Raw genomic sequence first — 23,837 nt, 5'->3', positions numbered from 1 at the left:
CATGAACGAGCATTTTCTTTTCCTGAGTTTGAGGAAGCAAACATAAAGTCTTTTAGTGTAAAAGATGTAGACTCCCAGCTGTATTTGCAGCCATCCACTCCATCTCTAGCACTCACACACCGTTTCCACTTCAGTGGCGATGTATATGAATCGTGTCCACCCTCGCCATCTTCCCAGAGTCACCATACCTCTCAGCTTCACTAAATGGACCTTCATCTTCTCTTATTTATACAATTTGTTCATATGAGTCATATCTAACATTTTGTGGTGCTGTTGATTATTTACCATCTTCCATGTGCTTCCAGGCATGGTGTTGTGTGACAATCTTGCACATTTGTGCATTTTGTGCACCCTAAATCACTATTGTTCACAATCGCCCTTTACAAGCATCATTAACAATATCTCAAACTAAGCACAAGAGAATCTGAGTAATCAGGCCTGAACATGTACAATAGTGAGAGATGTGGTCAACGTGCTGTCCATGGACTGAGCCATGGCATTTGAAGCAGACAGGGAAACTGTGAAATGGGCTGGTTGTAGAGAGGGAGCTGTAGTTTCAGTGCATTACACATGACAGTTAGAGAATAGATGTGAGCATCTGTGGCCTTTCTCCATTTTTCCTAGCGTTCCCTTGCATATGCAGAAAACGGCAATCAAGCATAAAAAAAAAAAGTGCTTACAAACTTAGAGAAACTTACCTTTGTCTAGTCATGGCCACAAAGTCAAATTCATCATCATCATCATCATAATCATCTGATTCAACGTATTTTCTACGAGAAGTACGTCTAAGGCTTCTACATCCACCACCATCAGCAATATGTTTCTCAACCTTCTTATCCTTCTTTTTAGTCTCTTTGACCAAACTTTTTGGGGGAGTTCTTGTTTCAACAACCTGGAAAATATATCTAAACATTAAAACAATGAAAAACATCCATATTTTTTACCTAACTAATTCCCCCACCTTAGCAAGGTCAATCAGAAAAAAAAAAATCTGGTTTAATCTGCACACATCAACTCTCAAAATGTTATGTATAATAAAAAAAAAAAAGTATTACAAATATATGGGGTAACTATAAAGTTAACAAATGCAGTGAAAAGTTTCTACCTAAAGTGTAATATATGTGAGCAGCGGATGGAACCATGGAAGCGGAAGTGGATCATAGGATGGGGGAGGGGGCGAAAATTCTGGGAGCCTTGAAGAATGTGTGGAAGTCGAGAACATTATCTCAGAAAGCAAAAATGGGTATGTTTGAAGGAATAGTGGTTCCAACAATGTTGTATGGTTGCGAGGCGTGGGCTATGGACAGAGTGGTGCGCAGGAGGATGGATGTGCTGGAAATGAGATGTTTGAGGACAATGTGTGGTGTGAGGTGGTTTGATCGAGTAAGTAACGTAAGGGTGAGAGAGATGTGTGGAAATAAAAAGAGCGTGGTTGAGAGAGCAGAAGAGGGTGTTTTGAAATGGTTTGGTCACATGGAGAGAATGAGTGAGGAAAGATTGACCAAGAGGATATATGTGTCGGAGGTGGAGGGAACGAGGAGAAGAGGGAGACCAAATTGGAGGTGGAAAGATGGAGTGAAAAAGATTTTGTGTGATCGGGGCCTGAACATGCAGGAGGGTGAAAGGAGGGCAAGGAATAGAGTGAATTGGAGCGATGTGGTATACTGGGGTTGACGTGCTGTCAGTGGATTGAATCAGGGCATGTGAAGCGTCTGGGGTAAACCATGGAAAGCTGTGTAGGTATGTATATTTGCGTGTGTGGACGTATGTATATACATGTGTATGGGGTTGGGTTGGGCCATTTCTTTCGTCTGTTTCCTTGCGCTACCTCGCAAACGCGGGAGACAGCGACAAAGCAAAAAAAAAATACAAAGAGAGAAGGGTGAATAATTTCAAGGAAGGGTGATGTCACTGAGATTGTTTAAGTCTTTTTATGAACAAGACAGATAGAGATACAAATGCAAGGGTCTTACATAGTGAGTTTGGCATACAGTATACTGAGGGGCCAATGAGAAGTGAATAAGTTGCTACTTGCAAATGACATGGATATGATGACTGACTCCAGAGACAACTCACATGCTGGTGAAAAAGTCTTAGAGAGTGTGAGAAAGAAACAATGCAGCAAGATGAGACTCTATTGTCATGGCCACTTCCTTGAAGGAGTTCCCAAAGGGAACAGGCATCAGCAATATACATGTATAGATAAAGTCATTTTTTGTTTATCACCTGACAGAAGTGAAGTCCTTCAGATACCCTAGAGTGGACATTAAAGTGGATGGAACCATGGGGGTTAGAATTGCAGGGTAAATGAGAAGTCAAAGTTCCTGGTTGCATTAGAGCAGGAGCATTTGATAGAAGTGGTAGGTAGTAGGCAGTAGGCAGCCAATGACCAGGGAGGTATATTACCAGTGCTACCTGCCTGAGTATCAGGAGGGTTAGCAACATCTGTTCAGTGAGCCAGCACTTTAGTGGTTGTCAAGTTGCACTCCTCTGACCCTGGTAGCTGTCTTTTCTTTCTGCCTCACTAACATGTGGGCTCCTGGCATTCAGTTTAAAAACATACAATCTCTCCTTGTCATTGAAACACTTGACAACACTTAATTCACGCAGCTCATTCTTCATAACTAGATTTTCCTGCGGTGAGCACTATGTGCCACCCCTGTCTACTGGCAAAATGGTAGGAGCAATAGATAGAAGTAGTAGTTAGGAACATTTAGGAATGAGCATTAGGTAGAAAAATTAGGTAAAAGTAGTAGGTAGGAGCATTAGATAGAAGCAGTCATTAGGAACATTAGGTAGGTGCCTCTGCAAACACTGCACTAAGGGTGAGGCACTAAAGGGTAATAAGCTGCACTTTAGTTCAATAGTTATGGAGACTTTATTGCCATCGCCATCCCCTCAAGGGAGTTCCAGCTGGGAACAGGCATCAGAAATATAGAAATATAGACAGGTAGAAGGAAGGACAGGTTAGTGTCTGTTAGGGTAAAGATGGGTATGTTTAAGGGTACCTTAGCCCCAAACAGTTGTATGGATGTGTCTTAGGCCTTGAACGCAATATGAATGAAGAGGGCAACTGTGTTGGAAATAAAATGTTAATGGATAATATATGGTGTGAACTGGGTTGATTGTGTAAGAAAGCTGACCATGGTGTACCGATTTATTCAGACCTATGGAGAGGATGAGCAAAGACCATCTCATTAATAGGCTCTACATGTCAGAAGTGGAGGGAATGTGGGGAGGAGAAGAACCAGAAGGATATGGAAGGATGAAGTAAAAATGGATTTTAGGTACAGAGGCCTGAATATTCAAAAGGATATGTGGAGCTTGAATGCAGATAGTAAACCATGGTATCAGTGAATTAAACATGAATTCATAGCTTGAGAGTAAGTAGGTAAATGAAATTGTTGTTCATATGTTCTTGATGCTACCTTGCTTGCTTAAGTGGGAGAAGCACTTAATATATCAAAAAATAAACATCATATCACTATCCTAACTGAAAATTCATGAAAATGAGTATCAAACTGTTGCAAGAGACATTGGGTAATAGTTTTTTTGGAACAAGAAATTCTCAAAGAGCATCAAGGTCCAAACTATCTACATTCAAAAGAACATTCCTCACAAAATACAGGATTCCTCTTACAAACAAGATTTTATTCAAGATTTTTTCCAACTCTTAAATGCAAGTTACAAGAATAACTTCTTATAATGAACAAAAAAAACCCAAATTTTGGAATACTTGCCATTTCCTGCTCACTTTGTGACTGGAATCTGCCTTTAGTAGTGCAGATAATTTTAGAATTTTTTGATCCCCTCTTAGTCTTTGTATTACTGCAGTCCACACATGTCCAATCTTTCCTGAAGAATAAATGATAGAATAATGAGTGAGAAACATATCTCTGAAGTCTGTAGGTTTGGAATGGAAACTATTATGTAGACTATCCAGAGTATCTTATTTTACAGCTGGGAAGGTATAAGAATATATATCTTTTGTTAAGCATATATGAAAAGCTAACCAGGAGGTTGCAAAAATAATAGAGCTGGTTAACTGGAATGAAAGGTTTCTCTCTAGAAGGTCCTGATATTCTCACCTGTAGTACAGCTGTGCACTCTAAGGTCTAATTGCAATGCATTCTGATGATAAATAAATCAAACTGAGAGAATGGCTCTTTGGAAGATTTCCTGGTGTATAAGCAAAATGGTATTTTAGCAATGAAGCAACTATGTGATATTACCGTCAAGAGAATAATTTTGTATATTTGTTGTATGGTTGTGAGGCATGGGCTATGGATAAAGTTGTGCGCAGGAGGGTGGATGTGCTGAAAATGAGATGTTTGAGGACAATGTGTGGTGTGAGGTGGTTTGATCGAGTAAGTAATGTAAGGGTAAGAGAGATGTGTGGAAATAAAAAGAGCGTGGTTGAGAGAGCAGAAGAGGGTGTTTTGAAATGGTTTGGGCACATGGAGAGAATGAGTGAGGAAAGATTGACCAAGAGGATATATGTGTCGGAGGTGGAGGGAACGATGAGAAGTGGGAGACCAAATTGGAGGTGGAAAGATGGAGTGAAAAAGATTTTGAGTGATCGGGGCCTGAACATGCAGGAGGGTGAAAGGCGGGCAAGGAATAGAGTGAATTGGATCGATGTGGTATACCGGGGTTGACGTGCTGTCAGTGGATTGAATCAGGGCATGTGAAGCATCTGGGGTAAACCATGGAAAGCTGTGTGGGGCCTGGATGTGGAAAGGGAGCTGTGGTTTCGGGCATTATTGCATGACAGCTAGAGACTGAGTGTGAACGAATAAGGCCTTTGTTGTCTTTCCTAGCGCTACCCCGCACACATGAGGGAGGAGGGGGATGGTATTCCATGTGTGGCGAGGTGGAGATGGAAATGAATAAAGGCAGACAATGTGAATTGTGTGCATGGGTATAAATGTATGTCTGTGTGTGTATATATATGTGTACATTGAGATGTATAGGTATGTATATTTGCGTGTGTGGACGTATGTATATACATGTGTATGGGGGTGGGTGGGGCCATTTCTTTCGTCTGTTTCCTTGCGCTACCTCGCAAACACGGGAGACAGCGACAAAGCAAAAAAAAAAAAAAAAAAAAATCCTTTCTAGGTAAATATGTTCTATTCATGCATCACACTTCTCATACATACATCACTGTCTGTTGGAAGTCCATAATCATTAATGAATAAACATCTCTTAAAATGAATGACTGTGGTCAAAGTATTTCTAAACAGGATTCTAAGTTATGTTCAGGATTCTATAATGTACCACTCAGCACTCTTATCAATGCAAAAGTTAAATTATCCAAGGGAACTTTGATATGTTACTTTGGGTCAAATGAAAGCAGGAGACTTCACATGCTTGTAATGATAAATCTGACTGTTTCTTAATTTATCTCTATCCTTAATCAATTCACTCACCACTTTTGTCTATTTCTTCCACAATCTACCTCCTCTCCTTGTACCTGCAACTGCATTACCATATATCACCTGAGCCAAGTCTTCATCAACTATCTCAATCTTAAAAGATGTTCATCTATGCATCATCTTTCCAATAATTTCCTCTGTCAAATTTCATTCTCTTATCCTTATTCTTTATCTCTTTTCCAATTATCAATACACTAAATAAGTTATACATCTTTACTGCTTTAACTTTTAATTTTACTCTGTTGTTCCATCTTACCTTTGCCCATCTGGTATGTCTAGAGTGTCATCTCTAACTAAATTTCATTAGTCATGCCTTCCAATTAATTCTCTCCAAATGTCCATGTCAACAAAAATGTCTGTGGTTTTTAGTTGAAACTGACCTGGCCCGTGTCTGGAGTGGTGGATCATGGCACTCAGAATGATAAGCAGCAGGGCACTTACAACAAAAGATTAAGCCTAAGCCACGTTCACATACTCTACACATCTTCTCTTTTTCACATGTACTGGTATCTTCAGCATCCTCATTTTGCTGAAATGAAAAATTGTATTAAGTATTCTCTAATCATCTAACGTAAAGCTAAAATTTCAATGAAAACACACTAGATAATTCACATGAACACATCTATTTTCTTTTTTAAAATTCTCTGCCATTCAGGCTAAAATTTGCCTAACTTTCACATATCCCCTCTCTATGTGTCATGTATTACGCAATAACACCAAAGCCCCCAACCACAGATAAACCTCACAAACCAATCTGCAGTTTACCTCTACTTCACATGCCTTAGTTTAGCCCAGTGAGAGAATACTGCCTCCAGTATACCATATGCCCTCAGTTTGTTTTACAGTATCCCAAACATGCCTATCACCTCCTAAATGTTTAGGCCTCTTTCTCTATCCCTCCACCTTCTCATGTCTACCCCTTACCCCTACTCTCTTCACCTCTGACATGTATATCATCTTGGTCAGTTTCTCTGTTCATCCTCTACATATGTCCATATCACTTCAACACACCTTGGTGTACAGTCTTAATCACACCACTTTTACCAATAAAACTCACTCTTACACAATTTCTTACATATTCATCATTTCCTGCATTATCAAGGTAGCACCAGGAACAGATGAACAAATGGCCTCAATCAGTCACATCCACTGAAACCTGAGCCCCCAGAAAAGCAATAATAACAACTATAAGAAACAGTTTCAGTGCATTACGTAACACTTAGAGAATGGATGTGAGCAAATGAAGCTATTTCTTCACCTGGTTCTGGCACTACTTTACTAACATGGGAAACTGCAAATAAGACTGAACATTATTCTAATCTTTTTAATACTTATTAGTTACATTCCACTTTTGCAAAATAGCATAGGAGCAAACAATGTTCACAATCAATCATTTCCAATTTCTCATTATCATTCATATAGAATAAAACATCAAAAAGGAATTCTTTCATGCTTCTTACCTTAAGTCTCTCTAAACGACTACTTTTCTTCGGATGACAAGCAAGGCACAGCCAAGGATCTGGAGGCTCCTGCTTTAACTGTGGTCGCAAACAACTCCAATGATAGCTGCTCTCACATTTGTCACATATTGCTAGGGGTATAGTTGTGTTTTGATGCCGACAAACTTTGCATTTCTGGAAGAACAACATTTAGACATTACTGTTTATCTGTCGAAATCTCTGATGCCAGTTCCCTTCATGAACTAACTCGAGGGGATAGCCAAACCAATAGAGCCTCTATATGGCTATCTATATCTCTGATACCTGTTTCCTCCAAGAACTCCCTCAAAGGGGTGACCTTTGGAAAAAAAAAAAAAAAAAGGTCTCCATAACTGAACTCCAGTGCCACTTAGCATTTACTGCCTAACCTTTAACAGGCCATTGGTAGAGGGCAACCATAACGCAGTGTTTTCAGAGTCTCCTACCTTATGTTCCTACCAAGTACTTCTACCCAGTACCCAATGTTCCAACCTCTCATTTCTACAAAATGCTCCTGCATAATGTTCCTATCTACTACATCAATTTTATCTAATGCTCCACCCTAATGATCCAAACTACTTCTTTCTATTGCTCATACCACTTTGCTAAAAGGCAGGACTACCACACTGGGATCATTGGAGGAAAATTTAGAGTTTTGGAGCATGAGTTGTTTGAGTTATCTGTTGTCAAATGCTTTGTGTGACAAGATTTTGTACGTTAGTGAACAGAAAGCTAGCAGTCCACATGTGGGTTAGGCAGAAAGAAAAGACAGCTACCTCGGTCAGAGAAGCACAACTTGACAGCCACTTAAATGCTGGCTCATACCTAGCAAACTCCAGTGCTGCTTCTTAGCCTTTCATATCCCACCCTTAACTGGCCACTGGCAAGGGGCAACTGGAGCGCAGTGTTTCCAGAGGCTCCTACCTAATGTTTCTAACAGTTACTTCTATCTAATGTACCTACCTAGTGTTCCTGTTGGGTATACCAACTAAATACTGCTACCTAATGTTCCTGATTAATGTTCCTACCTACTACTTCTGTCTATCATTCCTTCTATTTTGCTAAAATGCAAGGCTAGTGCATAGTGTTCATTAAGGAAAATCTAGAGCTATAAGGAATGAGTTGTGTGAATCAAGTGTTGTCAAGTGTTATGTGTGACAAGGAGAGACTGCATGCTTGTGGACAGAATGCCAGCAGCCACGTGTGGGTGAGGCAGAAAGAAAAGACAGCTACATGGGTCAGACGAGTCCAACTTGACAACCAATGAAGTGCTTGTTCACTATGCAGCTGTCACTACCCCTCCTAATACTCAGGCAGGTAGTAACAATGGCTGCCTCCCAACTACTATCAAATCTACTATATAAATCACTACATAAAGAAAAAAATCTAACATGTAACTGTAACTCTTAACAGATGCAGCTGCAGTATAAAGCAGGCTGAGTTCATAAGGAATATCATCACTCTGGCTTATTAAATTCTTTGTTGATTAATCCAAACTTAAAACCTTAGTCACTAGCAAACAGCCCTCATCCATCCTTTCAAAGATGTCCTGTCTCCTCCAGTAGAAAATAATAATTGCCTGACAGGTTCACATTCTATGTATAATGTATCAAAACCAATAAAATACACCTACCAAACCTTACAATGGAGACTTGAAGCCCTTCATCATCAAAGTCAAAAACTGACACTAAACTGTCCCTATTTGTTTTCTTTACTTAATTTTTCTGCATTATAACTACTTAAAAATTAACATTTTTGGTTTCATGGGTTTCACTGTTACATCTAACTTACCCTGGAAACCTCACATTGCACAAATAACAAAGCCTACCACTAAGAAACTGGTTATTTTGTTCAAATAGCATAAATTCTTTTCTTCAGAATAGCTTCTCCCATTATATAAAGGACTGTTCCATCCTTATATGGAGTATCGCTCATACATCTAGGGAGGTTTTACCTCTATATACTTGAGAGACAATTGACCATACAGTAATCCAGCTTATCAACTCTCCTACTCTGTCCATACAACCTAATTCACCTGCTTTACACTATCATGTTGGCTCACTTTCCTTCTGATGCCTGTTACCTCCTGAAACTCCCTTAAGTGGGCAACATGCTAAAGAGTCTCTGTATTTAATCAACTCCAGTAATGCTTCTTAACCTTTAGTGCCACACCCTTAACAGGCCCCTGGCAGAGGGCAACTCTTGTACAGGGTTTGCAAAGGCTCCTAACTATGTTCCTAATGAATAATTCTACCTTATGTGTCTACCTAATGTTCCTTCCTGTGGATATCACTTTGGTTTTTGCTCCTAAAACCTAGCTACTTACATGCCCCAACACTAGTTTCATCAAGTAATACCCTAAAGGAGGTGGCTACAGAAACAGTCTCCATAACTAATGCACTGCAGTGCTGCTTCTTATCCTATATTGCCTAATCCTTAACTGAAGAGTGGCAGAGGGCAACTCTAGCACAGTGTTTGTAAAGGGTCCTACCTGGCATTCATACTGGCTACTTCTACCTTATGCTCCTGCCTAATATTCCTTCCCACTGTTTCTACCATGTACTTCTGCTAAATGTTCCTACTTAATGCTTCTATCTATTGCTCCTACCATTTTGCTAAAAGGCAGGGTTAGCGCATAGTACTCACCACAAGAAAATCCAGTTATGAAGATTGAACTGTGTGAGTGAAGTATTGCCAAGTGTTGTGTGTGACAAGGTAAGCTAGTATATTTGTGGACAGAATGCCAGTACTCCATGACTGGGTTAGGCAGAAAGAAAAAAAGAACCTATTGCATCACATAATTACTGCATGGTCATTGCAACTCAAGAGTAGGTCAGTCTGATGTTTCTTTCCACCTCAAATTTCTGAAACTCTCTATCCCCTCATATCTTTCCTAACAACTATAACTTAGCTCTTTTAAAAGGAGAGGTCTTCTACTTCCCCAAAATCATTCAATATCTTTCTACTTCTCCTCTTTCTCCCTTTCATTAACCCTTTACATATCTCAATTAAGGTCCAGCCACAATGTACAATAAAGCCTCCAATGTGCAAAATTCCAACTGCCATATGTACTTAAACTATTGAGTAATATATATTACAGTATGCTTAATGGATACCTAACAAAAAACATATCTTAAAAATATAAACATCTAACAGAACCTGACCTTGGTGGCGATTGACTTTTCCCACTTGATGCACGAATCAAACATGCCTACAAGCATGTGCATCCGTGAAAATGTTTGGCAGTTCATCACAGCTTCTCGCCAAGGCTGCACTGCTAGACTTTCCAACTCTTCATACTCTGCAAATAGGATATACAAAATAGGAACTGATCAGAAAGACCAACACCTGACTTGTTACAAAAAGCTGAGAGGATGCACACTTTTTATCCCTAAAAGTTAAAACACTTCAAAAAAAATCTAAAATCCAAGTAACTTAAGCACAGTATCCACTTCCCAATTTACTCATCCTATTACACCAGTCACAGCCCTGAGAAATAAACACAGCAATCACCAATACAAACATGCAGCTTAAAGCTCTCAGATCAAAAGCCTTCACATCTCATTAATTCTCATACAATCATATAATCATACATATGATCCCTTGCATAAAATCTGCCAGACATTCAGCTCCTCCCAAAAAACACCCCTTTCATCTCCACTCCTCTCATTACCTTTCCCATACAATCTACTTAAATTCAACCCATAATTCCTGAACTCACTTCCTTACACTCTTCAACATAGTCCAACAGCTCCTCCATCAAAGATACCATCACTTTTGTTCTTGCTTGTCATCATCCCTTAGTTTACCCTCCTGAACATTCCCAAACCATTCAACAACATTACTCTTCAACTTCGCAAACCTCATAGTAGTAATAAACAAATTTCTCCTATCAAACATATCAAATATCTCTTCCTTTTCACCTTGGTTACACCCACAAACATTAAGACACTAATGTAAAAATTACTCTATCTTAAAACTATGAAGCACTTAGTACCTAAGGCTTACCAGGTGGTTGCTCTGTGTCATCAGAGGGTATAAGCTTTTTTGATGGTTGCATTATACCCTTCAGGTACTTTATGTGCATGTGTCTCTGTGCTTCCACAAGACACTCTCCTAGTTCCTGTAAAGTTGTTGCCTGACAAAGAAGAAATCACAGTTAATACAAAACAGCAAAATCAATTTTGGACTAAGAACTACACATAAAACATTTCTTCCCGTGTGCTTTCTCAGCTTTAACGTAATGGGTCCCTCATGCTGAGTTTACTTTGAACAAAATTAAACTTTACATATCTTACATATTTGTTTACCAATTCTTCCACAGAGGGAAAGCCAAGACTAGACAAACGACAGCTTCATTTGCTCACATCTACACTCTAGTTGTCATTCATAATGCACCATAACCAGAGCCCCCACAGCCAAGCCCCAGACATTTCCACAATTCCCCCTAACCACTCAATATGCCCTGTTTCAGCACACTGACAGTATGTTATCCCCTGCATACCATATCACTCCATTTTGCTTTATTCCATTAATGCCTCACTCTGCTGCATGTTCAGGCCCCGATCATTCAAGGAATATTTCACAACATCCTTCAACCCCATCCTCAGTTTTGTTCCCCCACTATGACATGCATACCATCTCTGTGAGTTTCTCCTACATCCTCTCCATATTCCAATAACATTTCAGCACACCCTCTTCAGCTCTCTCTTGCATAAATCTTATCACCACACCTCTCTCCTAACTTATCATTTCTTATTCTATCAAAGCATCGCAACAAATATTTCCTCAAACATTTCATTTCTAACACATATACCCTCCACAATACATTTTCTATCAAGGGCAAGGGCCCATGCCTTGCATCCATGCACCACCATCATGACTACTATACCATCAAAAATACCCGTGTTTGTCATTACAGACAGGAACCTCTCTTTCCACACAATCCTCAGTGCACCTAGGAACACAGCCCCCTCACCCACCCTATGATTTACTTTAGCTCAACTGGTTTCATCAACTATCATATCCAATCCCAGGTACCCAACTCACTCCACTACCTCCAGGTTTTCTTTATTCACTCATACAACAACCAACCTGTTTCTCTCCACTGATGAAGATACGAACCATAATTTTATTCACATTAACTCTCAATTTTCTCCTTTCACACATTCTCCTAAACTCAGAAACCATCCTCTGTAGTTTCTCAAGCAAATCTACCTCCAGAGACATGTCATTACCAAACAGCAACTGATTCACCTCCTAGGCCCCTAACCCCCAATAGACTGTAGATCTGTCCCTCTCTGCAAGACTTTTATATTCCATCTCCCTCACCAACCCATGGTGACATCAAAGACCCCTGCAGCAGACCCACCATCAACAGGAACAACAACTTACCTTAATCTATTCAGGAACCATTAACTTTCTTGATCTATACTTTGTCAGAAGGTTGATAAGTGAGTGGTTCCACATGAAGGTAGGTTTTTGGCAGAGTGAAATGTCACCATAGCTATTCAATCTGATTAAGATAGGGTGACAAGGGAGGGGATGGAAAGTTCATCAAAAGTGTTAAGTTGAATCAGCATCAAGAGAATAAATAGGGCCAGATGTTGACAGTTTCAGAAAATAGAGAGCAAGCAATTGGAATGAACCTGAAGGACACCAATGCTGACAGAATAACACATACATATTTGCCATTTCCCACATTAGCAAGGTAAAGTCAAGAACAGAGGACTGAGCCTTAGAAGAGAAAATCCTAACTTGGCCCCCTTCTCTGTTCCTTCTTTTAGAAAAGTAAAAACTGGAAGGGAGGCTTTCCAGCACCCCATCCCCCATCCATTTTAGTCACCTATGAAAAACTGGGAATATGTAGGAGGTAAAATAAAGTAAAATGACAAAAAGTACACAAAACATAAGCAAATTCATATGACAAACATGTTCGGCACAACAGATGTAAAGGAGAATAAAGTCAGATAAAGAGAAATGGGGAACACATGCAAACAACATTTCCTACTACCTTACCTCTTGAGCTTTTTTCTCCCACTCATCTGGGTTGGGCACAGCTCCAAGCCAACCCTCAATAAGCTCATGTTCAATCTGAATAATGTCTTCACGCAATGACTCTACAAGTTGTTTGGTTCCATCCTCAAGTTCTTCTAAGGGGGGCCACCTACATAGGGAAGAAAGTTAAACACAAAATGAAGTTAAGAAAATGCAAACAAAATCATAAAGGGGAACAAACTAGCAATTTTAATGCTCTTAATTTAATAGTTATGAATACTTCATACCACATTCTGACTTAATAACACTCAATATGCATTCCATCTAAACTGAGTAAAACATACTAATACACCTCAGAAAAGGATTACTGTCATTACAACATGGTACTGTATATGATCAATCACCATTCAAGACCCTCTCATTGCTAAGGACCTTTAAATCATTGGCTCACTGATGTAATTTCCAAAACTTTAAAATTTTGCTAAAAAGGGCTCTACCACCAACTGTGAAATTAGAGAATCACACGAGACTACATTAAAAAAAGTCAAATCTGTCTCTGTGGTACTCCAACCCTAATATGGTCATTCATGCTACTGAAAGCTTCAAATAATCAATTAATGGTCAGTGAATCACTTACTCTTTGGTCAAATTGGTTTCAAGCTGTCTTCTAACTTGACCTATGGCAACACTCAGTCTAGATTCTCGTTGTCCCTTCTCTGCTAAGGATTGCAATAGCTCATCCACCTTCTCCAAAGAACTGAAAGTAATGGATTTTTTTCTTTTTAAAAAGTGCTGCAAATAAGCAAAAATTTAAAAAATCAAAGGAAACACCTGATCCAATGTAAGTGAACATGAAGGATATATCTTATTTCCTCTTCCTCATAATATCTATTCATTATTACCCAGCCAATTTCTACATGAGCCCTGGTGTTATTCATGACCTGATTCTAAAAGCTCCTGCAGCCCAGGGATCTGCTACTTCCAGTGGTTGGGATATGTGGACTTTAGATTGAAAAGTTTTACATTTCTATTTGCACCCCTTATGTACGAATACATGGTTTGCTGTGTTAATCAACAGTAAACACTGCACTGAAGTTGCATGGATGACTAGTGAGAGTACAAGGGGGAGCCTGTGGAGAATTTGAAGTTATGGTTTGGATGTGTTGGGGACTGGAGAAACCCATATCCTTTGGCAGGGTGCATAGAGTGAAAATGGAAATGATGAATGCAAGGTGTGTAAGGGCATGGAAGGAGGAGAGTGTTAAGTGCAGGAATGAATGAAAATTATCAAGGAAGTGGGAAAGAAGGATGTGTCATTGTGCTATCATCAAGAGTATGGAAGTGGAAGAGCGTCACAGAGCATGGATGGAATGGATCAAGAACAGTGTGTGAAAGGAAAGACTGGAATTGTGAAGTAAGCATGGGTATGTACATAAGCACCTGTGAATATGAAGACTGTGCAAAGAAAGGATGAAATGAAGCATTTCAGGAGGAATTTGAAGGACTGTGTAAATGGGTTTGGGAAGGGAAGGACGGTACTTGTAATGGGTAACATGAATGCAAAGGTGGGATGTGATGAAATTGGTGAGATAAAACTGATAAATGGGGAGTCCCTGAAGTAAAGAACAGAAATTATCTTGTGAATGCCTGTGCTGATAGGGGTTTATCCTTGCAAATTCCTCTTTTCAACAAAAGATTCACAGATATATGTGGATAAGAAATGATGGAACAGAACAAAAAAGGATATAACTGATTATGTGGCAGAGGATGAAAGGTTAAGAAAGGTCATGCTGAATGCTAGAGATGCAACTGGATTCTCTGTAGGTTCTGACCTTTTTTTTTTCCTTTGTCAACAATTATCAAAACTTCCCACATCCCCACTGGTGACTGGGATAAAAAAAAAGGAGGGGGTATGAAATGGCCTACCTAATCAAAACCCTATCATCTGCTACTCCTAAAATACTACACCACAATGCAAGGATTTTGTTTAAGCACCTTATGAGTGATCTTTTTATTATATTTCTCACACCATTATTCATCATCTAATCATCTCATTCCAGCTATATCATAAAGCTACCCAACCCTATTCCTCTAAAGTATTTCCATATCTAGATATGGTCGAGCACTCCATTTGGCATGTTCTTGCACACAATGCACTTGAAATTTCCCCCCTTTACATGAGCTCCATGTTTACCTCCAATTTCAATCCTTGCCTGACTCTACTAAGCTCCAGCATTCTTACTAATGTCTTTACAATTCATATGAGCACAATCCAAAAATTGCTCTTCCCAAAATCTTTCCAGAAATATAAAATGTTTCTGAGATAGCAAGAGGTGATATCAAGAAAAAATTGTACTATGGAAGTAAGAACACAGAAAATATCAGGAATTCATATATACAGTCATTTTCCCTTAGTGTAATTCCCAAATACATCTTAATAGAATCAAAAACTTTCAATAATAACACATGACAATTTCAGAGCACATTGCTGATACTACTGTGGACTTACTCATAATAGAACCACATATTCTGCCCAACTGAAGGGAATGTCTGGGTAGTTTCATCCACTGCTGGGGTCTTGGGTCTGCTTAGAGGATTCATCTGTAAATGAATAATCATTAATTCACTTTATATCAATCAACTTTCATCATTCATTTTATGCACAAATTACAAGGCCCCCAGCCTGACAACTTGAATATCTTGCCAGTACACAGCCAACCCGTCTAATCATTTATTCCAAGAATCAGAAAACTCTGAGCCAGAGTTCCCTCTGCCAGTGGCCTTTTAAGGGTAAGGCAATAGAGACTTAGAACTGGTATTGGAGTTCATCAGTTATGGAGACTCTTTTCTTGTGGCCAACACCTTGAGGAAGTTCACAAAGGGAACACGTGCAAATAGATAAACAGATAGATGAAGTGCACGTGGTTTTGGGGTATCAGGGCCTGAGCATTCACGAGAGCAAGAGGCATATACTGGATAAAATAAACTGGAGCAATGTGGCAGGTCTGGGGCAACATACTATCTAAGGGTTAAAGCATGGTATAGAAGTGGTTCAGGGTAAACTCTATGGACCATGATTGTGGATGATAGTCTCTAGTATTGGTACATCATACATCACAACTTGAGACAGGACATCAATAAGTAAGACTACTGCTTGCTTGTTCCTGATGCGACCTTGCTACACAGGAGAGGCAATTAGTTACAAGAAAAATAGTAACACGTCACATGATAGCAAATAAAAACCGAAGATAAATGTTACAAAATAATTCACAGTGTAATAAGATAAAGGACACTACAGCATACTTTTCATGCATTGCTAAGGTCTAGTTGAATATTAGAGCAAAAGTACAAGAGTTCCTAAGTTCAAATGTTTTCAAAAGCAAAAATAAGGAAAGACAGGCAAATTACCATAATAAGCGCTGAGCGCTAGATATGTAATGGATGTAAATAGAAAATGCTAAGGAGGACTGTACACATGGTTTACCTTCTTTGCATTTCCTGTACTCAGCTCTTCCTTAATAGCAGACAAAGGTTTGTCATCTGAATCCGAGCCTGATTCCTGAGAACCATTATGTCCTGAGGCACCAGAAACTGGACTGGGCGGCTGTTTGGGGGGGTTTGAAGACTGAAAACAGTGAAATGTCAATCAATAATAAAATAACTTTTGCTTTTCATTTTTAAACCATTAGCACCATAATAAAATACTAATGTTCAAAAATAAACAAAAACTATGGTGCTTAAAAGATTCTGAAAGTATGAAACCATTTTTCTTCTACTTATCTTACAATCATCATGAGTTACAATGCCAATTCCCATGAGGTGATCCAAGAACAGGGAGCCTCAGAAAAATCACCAACACACATTCTGCACCAATATTCAAAGTGTCAGAGACACATGGACTTCAACACTTAAGAAAAAGCTTCTTGCTTTTTCATATAATATGCACCTTTATCCCCTTTGACTTTGTACAATGGCACTATACATGCATTCTACCAATGCCTAGGCACGTCACTATGAACCATACATACACTAAATATCCTTACCAACCAATCAACAATACAGTCATTCCCTTTCTTTATAAATTCAACTGCAATATCATCTAAACCCGCAGCCTTGCCAGATTTCATCTTCTGCTAGGCTTTCACCATCTCTTCTCTCTTCACCTAACAACTCTCCCTGACTCTCTCAATTCACAAACCATCCTGACCAAAACACCCTACATCTACCACTCTATCATCAAACACATTCAACAAACCTTCAAAACTCTCACTTCATCTCCTCCTCATTTCATCACTACCTGTTATCACTTCCCCCTTGCTCCCTTCACCTCATTCTCATTTGGATGGTAGTGCATCTGAATTTATTAAAAAAGGGGTTGACTGTATTGTTGGTTAGGTTGTTAAGGATATTCATTGTATGTATGGATCATGGTGAAGTGCCTCAGGATTGGTAGAATTCATGCATAGTACCAATGTGCAAAGGCAAAGGGGATAAAGGTGAGTGTTCAAATTACAGAAGCATAGGTTTGTTAAGTATTACTGGAAAATTGTATGGGAGAGTATTGATTGAGAGGGTAAAGGCATGTACAGAGCATCAGACTGGGGAGGAGCAGTATGCTTTCAGAAGTGGTAAAGGATGTGTGGATCAGGTGTTGGCTTTGAAGAATGTGTCAGAAATACTTAGAAAAACAGATGGATTTGTATGTAGCATTTATGGATCTGGAGAAGGCACATGATTGGGTTGATAGATACGCTCTGTGGAAGGTCTTCAGAGTATACAGTGTAGGAGGTAAGCTGCTAGAAGTAAAGAAAACTTTTTATAAAGGGTGTAAGGCATGTGTACGAGTAGGAAGAAGGGAAAGCGACTGGTTCCCACTGAAGGTCAGTTTGCGGCAGGGGTGTGTGATGTCCCCATGGTTGTTTAATTTGTTAATGGATGGGGTGGTCAGGGAGGTAAATGCAAGAGCTTTTATGAGAGGGGAGGGTATGCAGTCTGTTGGATATGAGAGGGTCTGGGAAGTGAGTCAGTCATTGTTCGCCAATGATACAGCAACCGTGGCTGATTTGAGTGAGAAACTGCAGAAGTTGGTGAATGAGTTTGGAAAAGTGTGTGAAAGGAGGAAGTTGAGAGTAAATGTGAATAAGAGCTTGGTTATTAGGTTCAGCAGGGTGCATATGTTCAGCATTTGTGTGCATATGAGAGGATGGGTCTTTCTTCATCTGTTTCCTGGTGCTACTTTGCTAATGCATGATGATGATGGGAGGGATGCAAACGAAAGACTTTTCATGAGAAGGTACATGACATTAGAAAGATGAAATAAAGTAAAGCAACTGGAGATGAGAAAAGAGGATAAAGTATAACACTTATTCCGGTGCAGAAATTTGTGCAAAGATCAAGAATAAAGGCAAGATAAAACAGAAATGAATGGATGCAGTGACTGTACCTTGGTATAAGACAAGTATAATGAGTAGTCAAGGCTAATACGAGTTTAGTTAAATTGCTAACAATGTACAGGGAAGGGCATAAAAGAAAGTAATCATACAATCCTCTCTACATAATTACCCTATACAGCACATCTTAACTATACCTGTATGCTGTATGTAGTGTTTGAGTCTACCCAGCCTTTCTCTACATATAATCCTGGGGTTGTGTTGTTGAAAAGCCAATATCGGTCTTGATTACGGTCTACACCAAGTGGTTGGAGACGAATCAACATATCTTTCTGCATCAAGACTCTTTCACACTCTTGGACAACAAACACTCTTCTCTTTTCTTCTTCTTCTTTAATTTTCCTAAAACATAAAATAATAATTTAATAAAATCATGCAACTCCATCTCAACAGCAATTTTTGCAACTTTTCACTTGTTTCCTCATATTCATAGTTCTATTTCAAGTTTTCAATCTTCTAGTTATTTCTCTATATTTTTTGCAATCATTTCAAATAGAGGCTTTCTAATCATAAGTTCATACAGCCTTAACTATCATGCTCTATGGCCTTCTAATCATATATCTAATTAGCCTCAATGTTCATGTTCTATCAGAAAAAATCATTGTTCAATGATCATACATAAAAAGGATAACATGACTTTGTAGATAACAGAATACTTCTCTAAAATTACATTTTCCAAACCCAGCTAATATTCATCTACTAGAACCATAAATGTTATGAAATTAATTCTCAAAATCAAATCAATATTAATAAAAACAAAAAATAAGCAATTAACATGCATGGAAGAAACATAATACAATAATCATAGATATGGTGACGATAATGATGATACAATTAATATTCATGATCATTATCACCATCATAATAATAACTAATCTTAAAATCTTACTGTGAGCAGCAACTCATGGCAACAAACTGATGATATCCATCTATTTATCTATTCAGACATGAATACCCTGGGACCTTTTTCTAAGAAAGAGTCCCAGCATTACCTAGCTCTCAGGCTACAGTGCCAAGAAAGCTTGAGGAATTGTTTTTCATGTGTAATGGATGCATTTTGAATGTGTGGATGGAGTGTGCATGAAGACATGTCTCACTTGCAGAATCAACTTTGTGGGAAGAGTGAAATTCTAAGTCAGGAAAAAGACACCAGAGCCTTTGAACAAACATTCTTACTTGCCTACTTATTCTGTTCATACTTTTAGAAAGTAATAACAAAAGAGGATAAAACATCCAGCCGCTCACTCTTGCCCCCTTTTCATCACCTTCTACAACACATGACATACATGGTAGTATTCTTTCTTCTCTATCTCCCACTTTCTTTATTCTGTTCAGAGCTAGTTTACTTACTGTTCTCTCTGCAGGCTTTTCGTCATCTCTTTCTCTTTATTTATTTCTTCTGTGGTAAGTCGTTTTCTTTTCACTCTTGAGGCCAAATCCAAGCGTTCTTCTTCCCCTTTCTTACTATAGAAGTTATCTATGGTAATAGCTGTGAAAAAGAAGTAAAACTGGACTTGTATACAATAGTCATAAGGACATAAACTTTGGTTTCAGTCAGCAGAATGATGTAATTGTGCCAAGCAAATGTAGGCAATCACCAAATCATTCCATGGTGAATTTTCAGTACATTTCAGCTACAATTATAATCGCTTAAATTTATAAAGACTTTTCTCTTGTACGAAGAACACTTATAGGCAAAAATAAGCAAGAATAAAGTTCTTCTAAGCACTTGGAACATTTTACAAGTTCAAAGCACAATCTCAAACATAAAAACAAAATCTGCCAGGAATCCACGGTCACCCTAATTGTCATTTCTAAAGCAGACTATAACATCTGTTATCATTAGACAAGAGCATTAGGTAAAAACAAACAGGATGGAACATTAGACAAGCAGTGAGTTGAAACTTGGATAGGAGCCTTTGGAAATACTACGCTATAATTGACTATGACAGTGGCCGGTGAACGGTAAGGCACTAAAAGGCTAAGAAGCAGGACAGGAGGTAACTAGTTATTTAGACTGCCAAGGCCACCCCTTTGAGGGACTTATCAAAGGGAACAGGCATCAAAGATACATAGGTAGACACAACCTAAATTACTGAATCATAGAAACTTTACTGAATCATAGAAACTTTATCCAAATATCTACAAAACAAAGATTGTCACAAACACATTAATAAAAAAATTGCATCTTGCAACTTTTCAAACTTGTCACTGTTTCCTGCCTCACTCTTGCCCCCTGTTCATAGTTCAGTGTTGGAGACCATTCAGTGGCTTCAACTGATCACCCAATAGGCCCTGCTTCAGCCCACTGAGAGCACACTGACCCCTGTATACTACATTCTAATTTGTTGCCTCTTGACCTAACAAATGATGAGGCCCTGATTACTCAAAGCTTCTTTCATTTCACTCTTCCGTCTTTCTCTTGGTCTCCCCTTTCCACCTGCTCCCCCCACTTCTGATGTATATCTTCTTGGTCAATCTGTCTTTACTCACCCCTTCCACATGTCTAAACCATTTCAGCACCTTTGTCAGCTTTCTCAAAAGTTCTATGCTTACTAAAACATCTCTTGCAGTCATTCCCTATGCAATCACCCTGCCTCAACCCTCCTATTATCAAAAGGCATCTAACTTTCCAAAAATGTCCAACCTCATCAGTTCTTTTGCATTCAGAGCCCAAAGACCCACAGACATACGTCACTCATTATCACCATTCCTTCACATATACCTGTTTTTACCCTCAAAAAACAACAGCACCTCCTTCAACAAACTCATCAAATCACTCAGAACCTCAGCCCTCCCTCTCTCCCACCCTGACTCATTTGTCTCAAAATTATTTCCACAGCCAAGATATCTAAAACCTTCCACTTGTTCCCCCAGTTCAGACTTCCTTTTAATCCAGCCTTGCTATCTCACCTCCCTCTCCATTTTTCATTCTTTTTATCTTTTTATTTTCTGCTTTGTCGCTGTCTCCCGCGTTAGCGAGGTAGTGCAAGGAAACAGACAAAGAATGGCACAGCCCACCCCACATACACATGTATATACATACACGACCACACATGCAAATATACATACCTATACATCTCAACGTATACATATACATACACACACAGACATATACAAATATACACATGTACATAATTCATAGTCTGCCTTTATTCATTCCCATCGCCACCTCGCCACACATGAAATAACAACCCCCTCCCCCCTCATGTGTGCGAGGTAGCGCTAGGAAATGACAACAAAGGCCACATTTGTTCACACTCAGTCTCTAGCTGCCATGTAATAATGCACCAAAACCACAGCTCCCTTTCCACATCCAGGCCCCACACAACTTTCCATGGTTTACCCTAAACGCTTCACATGCCCTGGTTCAATCCATTGACAGCACGTCGACCCCGGTATACCACATCATTCCAATTCACTCTATTCCTTGCACCCCTTTCACCCTCCTCCATGTTCAGGCCCCGATCACTCAAAATCTTTTTCACTCCATCTTTCCACCTCCAATTTGGTCTCCCACTTCTTCTCGTTCCCTCCACCTCTGACACATATATCCTCTTGGTCAATCTTTCCTCACTCATTCTCTCCATGTGACCAAACCATTTCAAAATATCCTCTTCTGCTCTCTCAACCACATTCTTTCTATTACCACACATCTCTCTTACCCTATTATTACTTACTCGATCAAACCACCTCACACCACATGCTGTCCTCAAACATCTCATTTCCAGCACATCCGCACTCCTCCACACAACTCTATCCATAGCCCACGCCTCGCAACCATACAACATTGTTGGAACCACTATTCCTTCAAACATACACATTTTTGCTTTCCATGATAATGTTCTCGACTTCCACACATTCTTTAAGGCACCCAGAATTTTCACCCCCTCCCCCACCCTATGATTCACTTCCGCTTCCATTGTTCCATCCGCTGCCAAATCCACTTCCAGATATCTAAAACACTTCACTTCCTCCAGTTTTTCTCCATTCAAACTTACCTCCTAATTGACTTGACCCTCACCCCTACAGTACCTAATAACCTTGCTCTTATTCACATTTACTCTTAACTTTCTTCTTTCACACACTTTACCAAACTCAGTCACCAGCTTCTGCAGTTTCTCACATGAATCAGCCACCAGCGCTGTATCATCAGCGAACAACAAACTGACTCACTTCCAAAGCTCTCTCATCCACAACAGACTACATACTTGCCCCTCTTTCCAAAACTCTTGCATTCACCTCCCTAACAACCCCATCCATAAACAAATTAAACATCCATGGAGACATCACACACCCCTGCCACAAACCTACATTCACTGAGAACCAATCACTTTCCACTCTTCCTACACGTACACATGCCTTACATCCTCGATAAAAACTTTTCACTGCTTCTAACAACTTGCCTCCCACACCATATATTCTTAATACCTTCCACAGAGCATCTCTATCAACTCTATCATATGCCTTCTCCAGATCCATAAATGCTACATATATATCCATTTGCTTTTCTATTTCTCACATACATTCTTCAAAGCAAACACCTAATCCACACATCCTCTACCACTTCTGAAACCACACTGCTCTTCCCCAATCTGATGCTCTGTACATGCCTTCACCCTCTCAATCAATATCTTCCCATACAATTTACCAGGAATACTCAACAAACTTATACCTCTGTAATTTGAGCACTCACCTTTGTCCCCTTTGCCTTTGTACAAGGGCACTATGCAAGCATTCCGCCAATCCTCAGGCACCTGACCGTGAATCATACATACATTAAATAATCTTACCAACCAGTCAACAATACAGTCACCCCCTTTTTTGATAAATTCCATTGCAATACCATCCAAACCCGCTGCCTTGCTGGCTTTCATCTTCCGCAAAGCTTTTACTACCTCTTCTCTGTTTACCACATCATTTTCCCTAACCCTCTCACTTTGTACACCACCTCGACCAAAACACCCTATATCTGCCACTCTATCATCAAACACATTCAACAAACCTTCAAAATACTCACTCCATCTCCTCACATCACCACTATTTGTTATCACCTCCCCATTTTTCATTTTACTATCATTACTCACATTTCTCAACTCACCTTATTCACAATCTCCTATACACTGTCACTAGCTCCAGGAGTTTCTCTTTTGAGTCTGCCACCAATGACATGGTATTTTCCAGCAATAAGTGATTCATCTCACAGGCAACCCAACCCCCCATGTAAGCCAAAGACCTGCCCCTCAATAATATTCTTGCATTTACCTCCATTATCATCCTGTCCATAAATATACAACCATGGTGACATCAGACATCCTTGAGACAGACCCATCTTCACCAATAATTTGGCTTTCTGGTTAAAACTTCAAGTGCATCTCATGATGACATTAACATCATCAAAGTGATGAAGGTCTTGTTAACAATGAAAGTTTTTAGCTCAGCATCAATAAATTGTTCTAAAAAAAGAAGCATGA

General features: G+C 39.4%; 1 protein-coding gene across 2 annotated transcripts in view; it reads right to left on the bottom strand.

Annotated features, from left to right (window-relative positions):
- LOC139757540 (tyrosine-protein kinase BAZ1B-like) overlaps nucleotides 1-23,837 on the bottom strand; it is a 141,541-nt gene that overhangs the window by 12,121 nt on the left and 105,583 nt on the right. For both annotated transcript variants that reach the window (XM_071678105.1, XM_071678104.1), the window contains exons 13-24: nucleotides 19,714-19,852; nucleotides 18,501-18,705; nucleotides 16,398-16,538; nucleotides 15,423-15,514; nucleotides 13,551-13,670; nucleotides 12,935-13,082; nucleotides 10,925-11,054; nucleotides 10,081-10,217; nucleotides 6,899-7,072; nucleotides 5,819-5,967; nucleotides 3,741-3,855; nucleotides 699-892 (exon numbers count right to left, since the gene is read on the bottom strand). In XM_071678105.1, the coding sequence (XP_071534206.1) occupies nucleotides 699-892; nucleotides 3,741-3,855; nucleotides 5,819-5,967; nucleotides 6,899-7,072; nucleotides 10,081-10,217; nucleotides 10,925-11,054; nucleotides 12,935-13,082; nucleotides 13,551-13,670; nucleotides 15,423-15,514; nucleotides 16,398-16,538; nucleotides 18,501-18,705; nucleotides 19,714-19,852 (1,744 nt within the window). The remainder of the gene's footprint in view (nucleotides 1-698; nucleotides 893-3,740; nucleotides 3,856-5,818; nucleotides 5,968-6,898; nucleotides 7,073-10,080; nucleotides 10,218-10,924; nucleotides 11,055-12,934; nucleotides 13,083-13,550; nucleotides 13,671-15,422; nucleotides 15,515-16,397; nucleotides 16,539-18,500; nucleotides 18,706-19,713; nucleotides 19,853-23,837) is intronic.

The sequence above is a fragment of the Panulirus ornatus genome, chromosome 27, assembly GCF_036320965.1.
Source record: "Panulirus ornatus isolate Po-2019 chromosome 27, ASM3632096v1, whole genome shotgun sequence".
Taxonomy (NCBI): Eukaryota; Metazoa; Arthropoda; class Malacostraca; order Decapoda; family Palinuridae; genus Panulirus; species Panulirus ornatus.
This window is presented reverse-complemented; position numbering and strand designations above follow the sequence as displayed.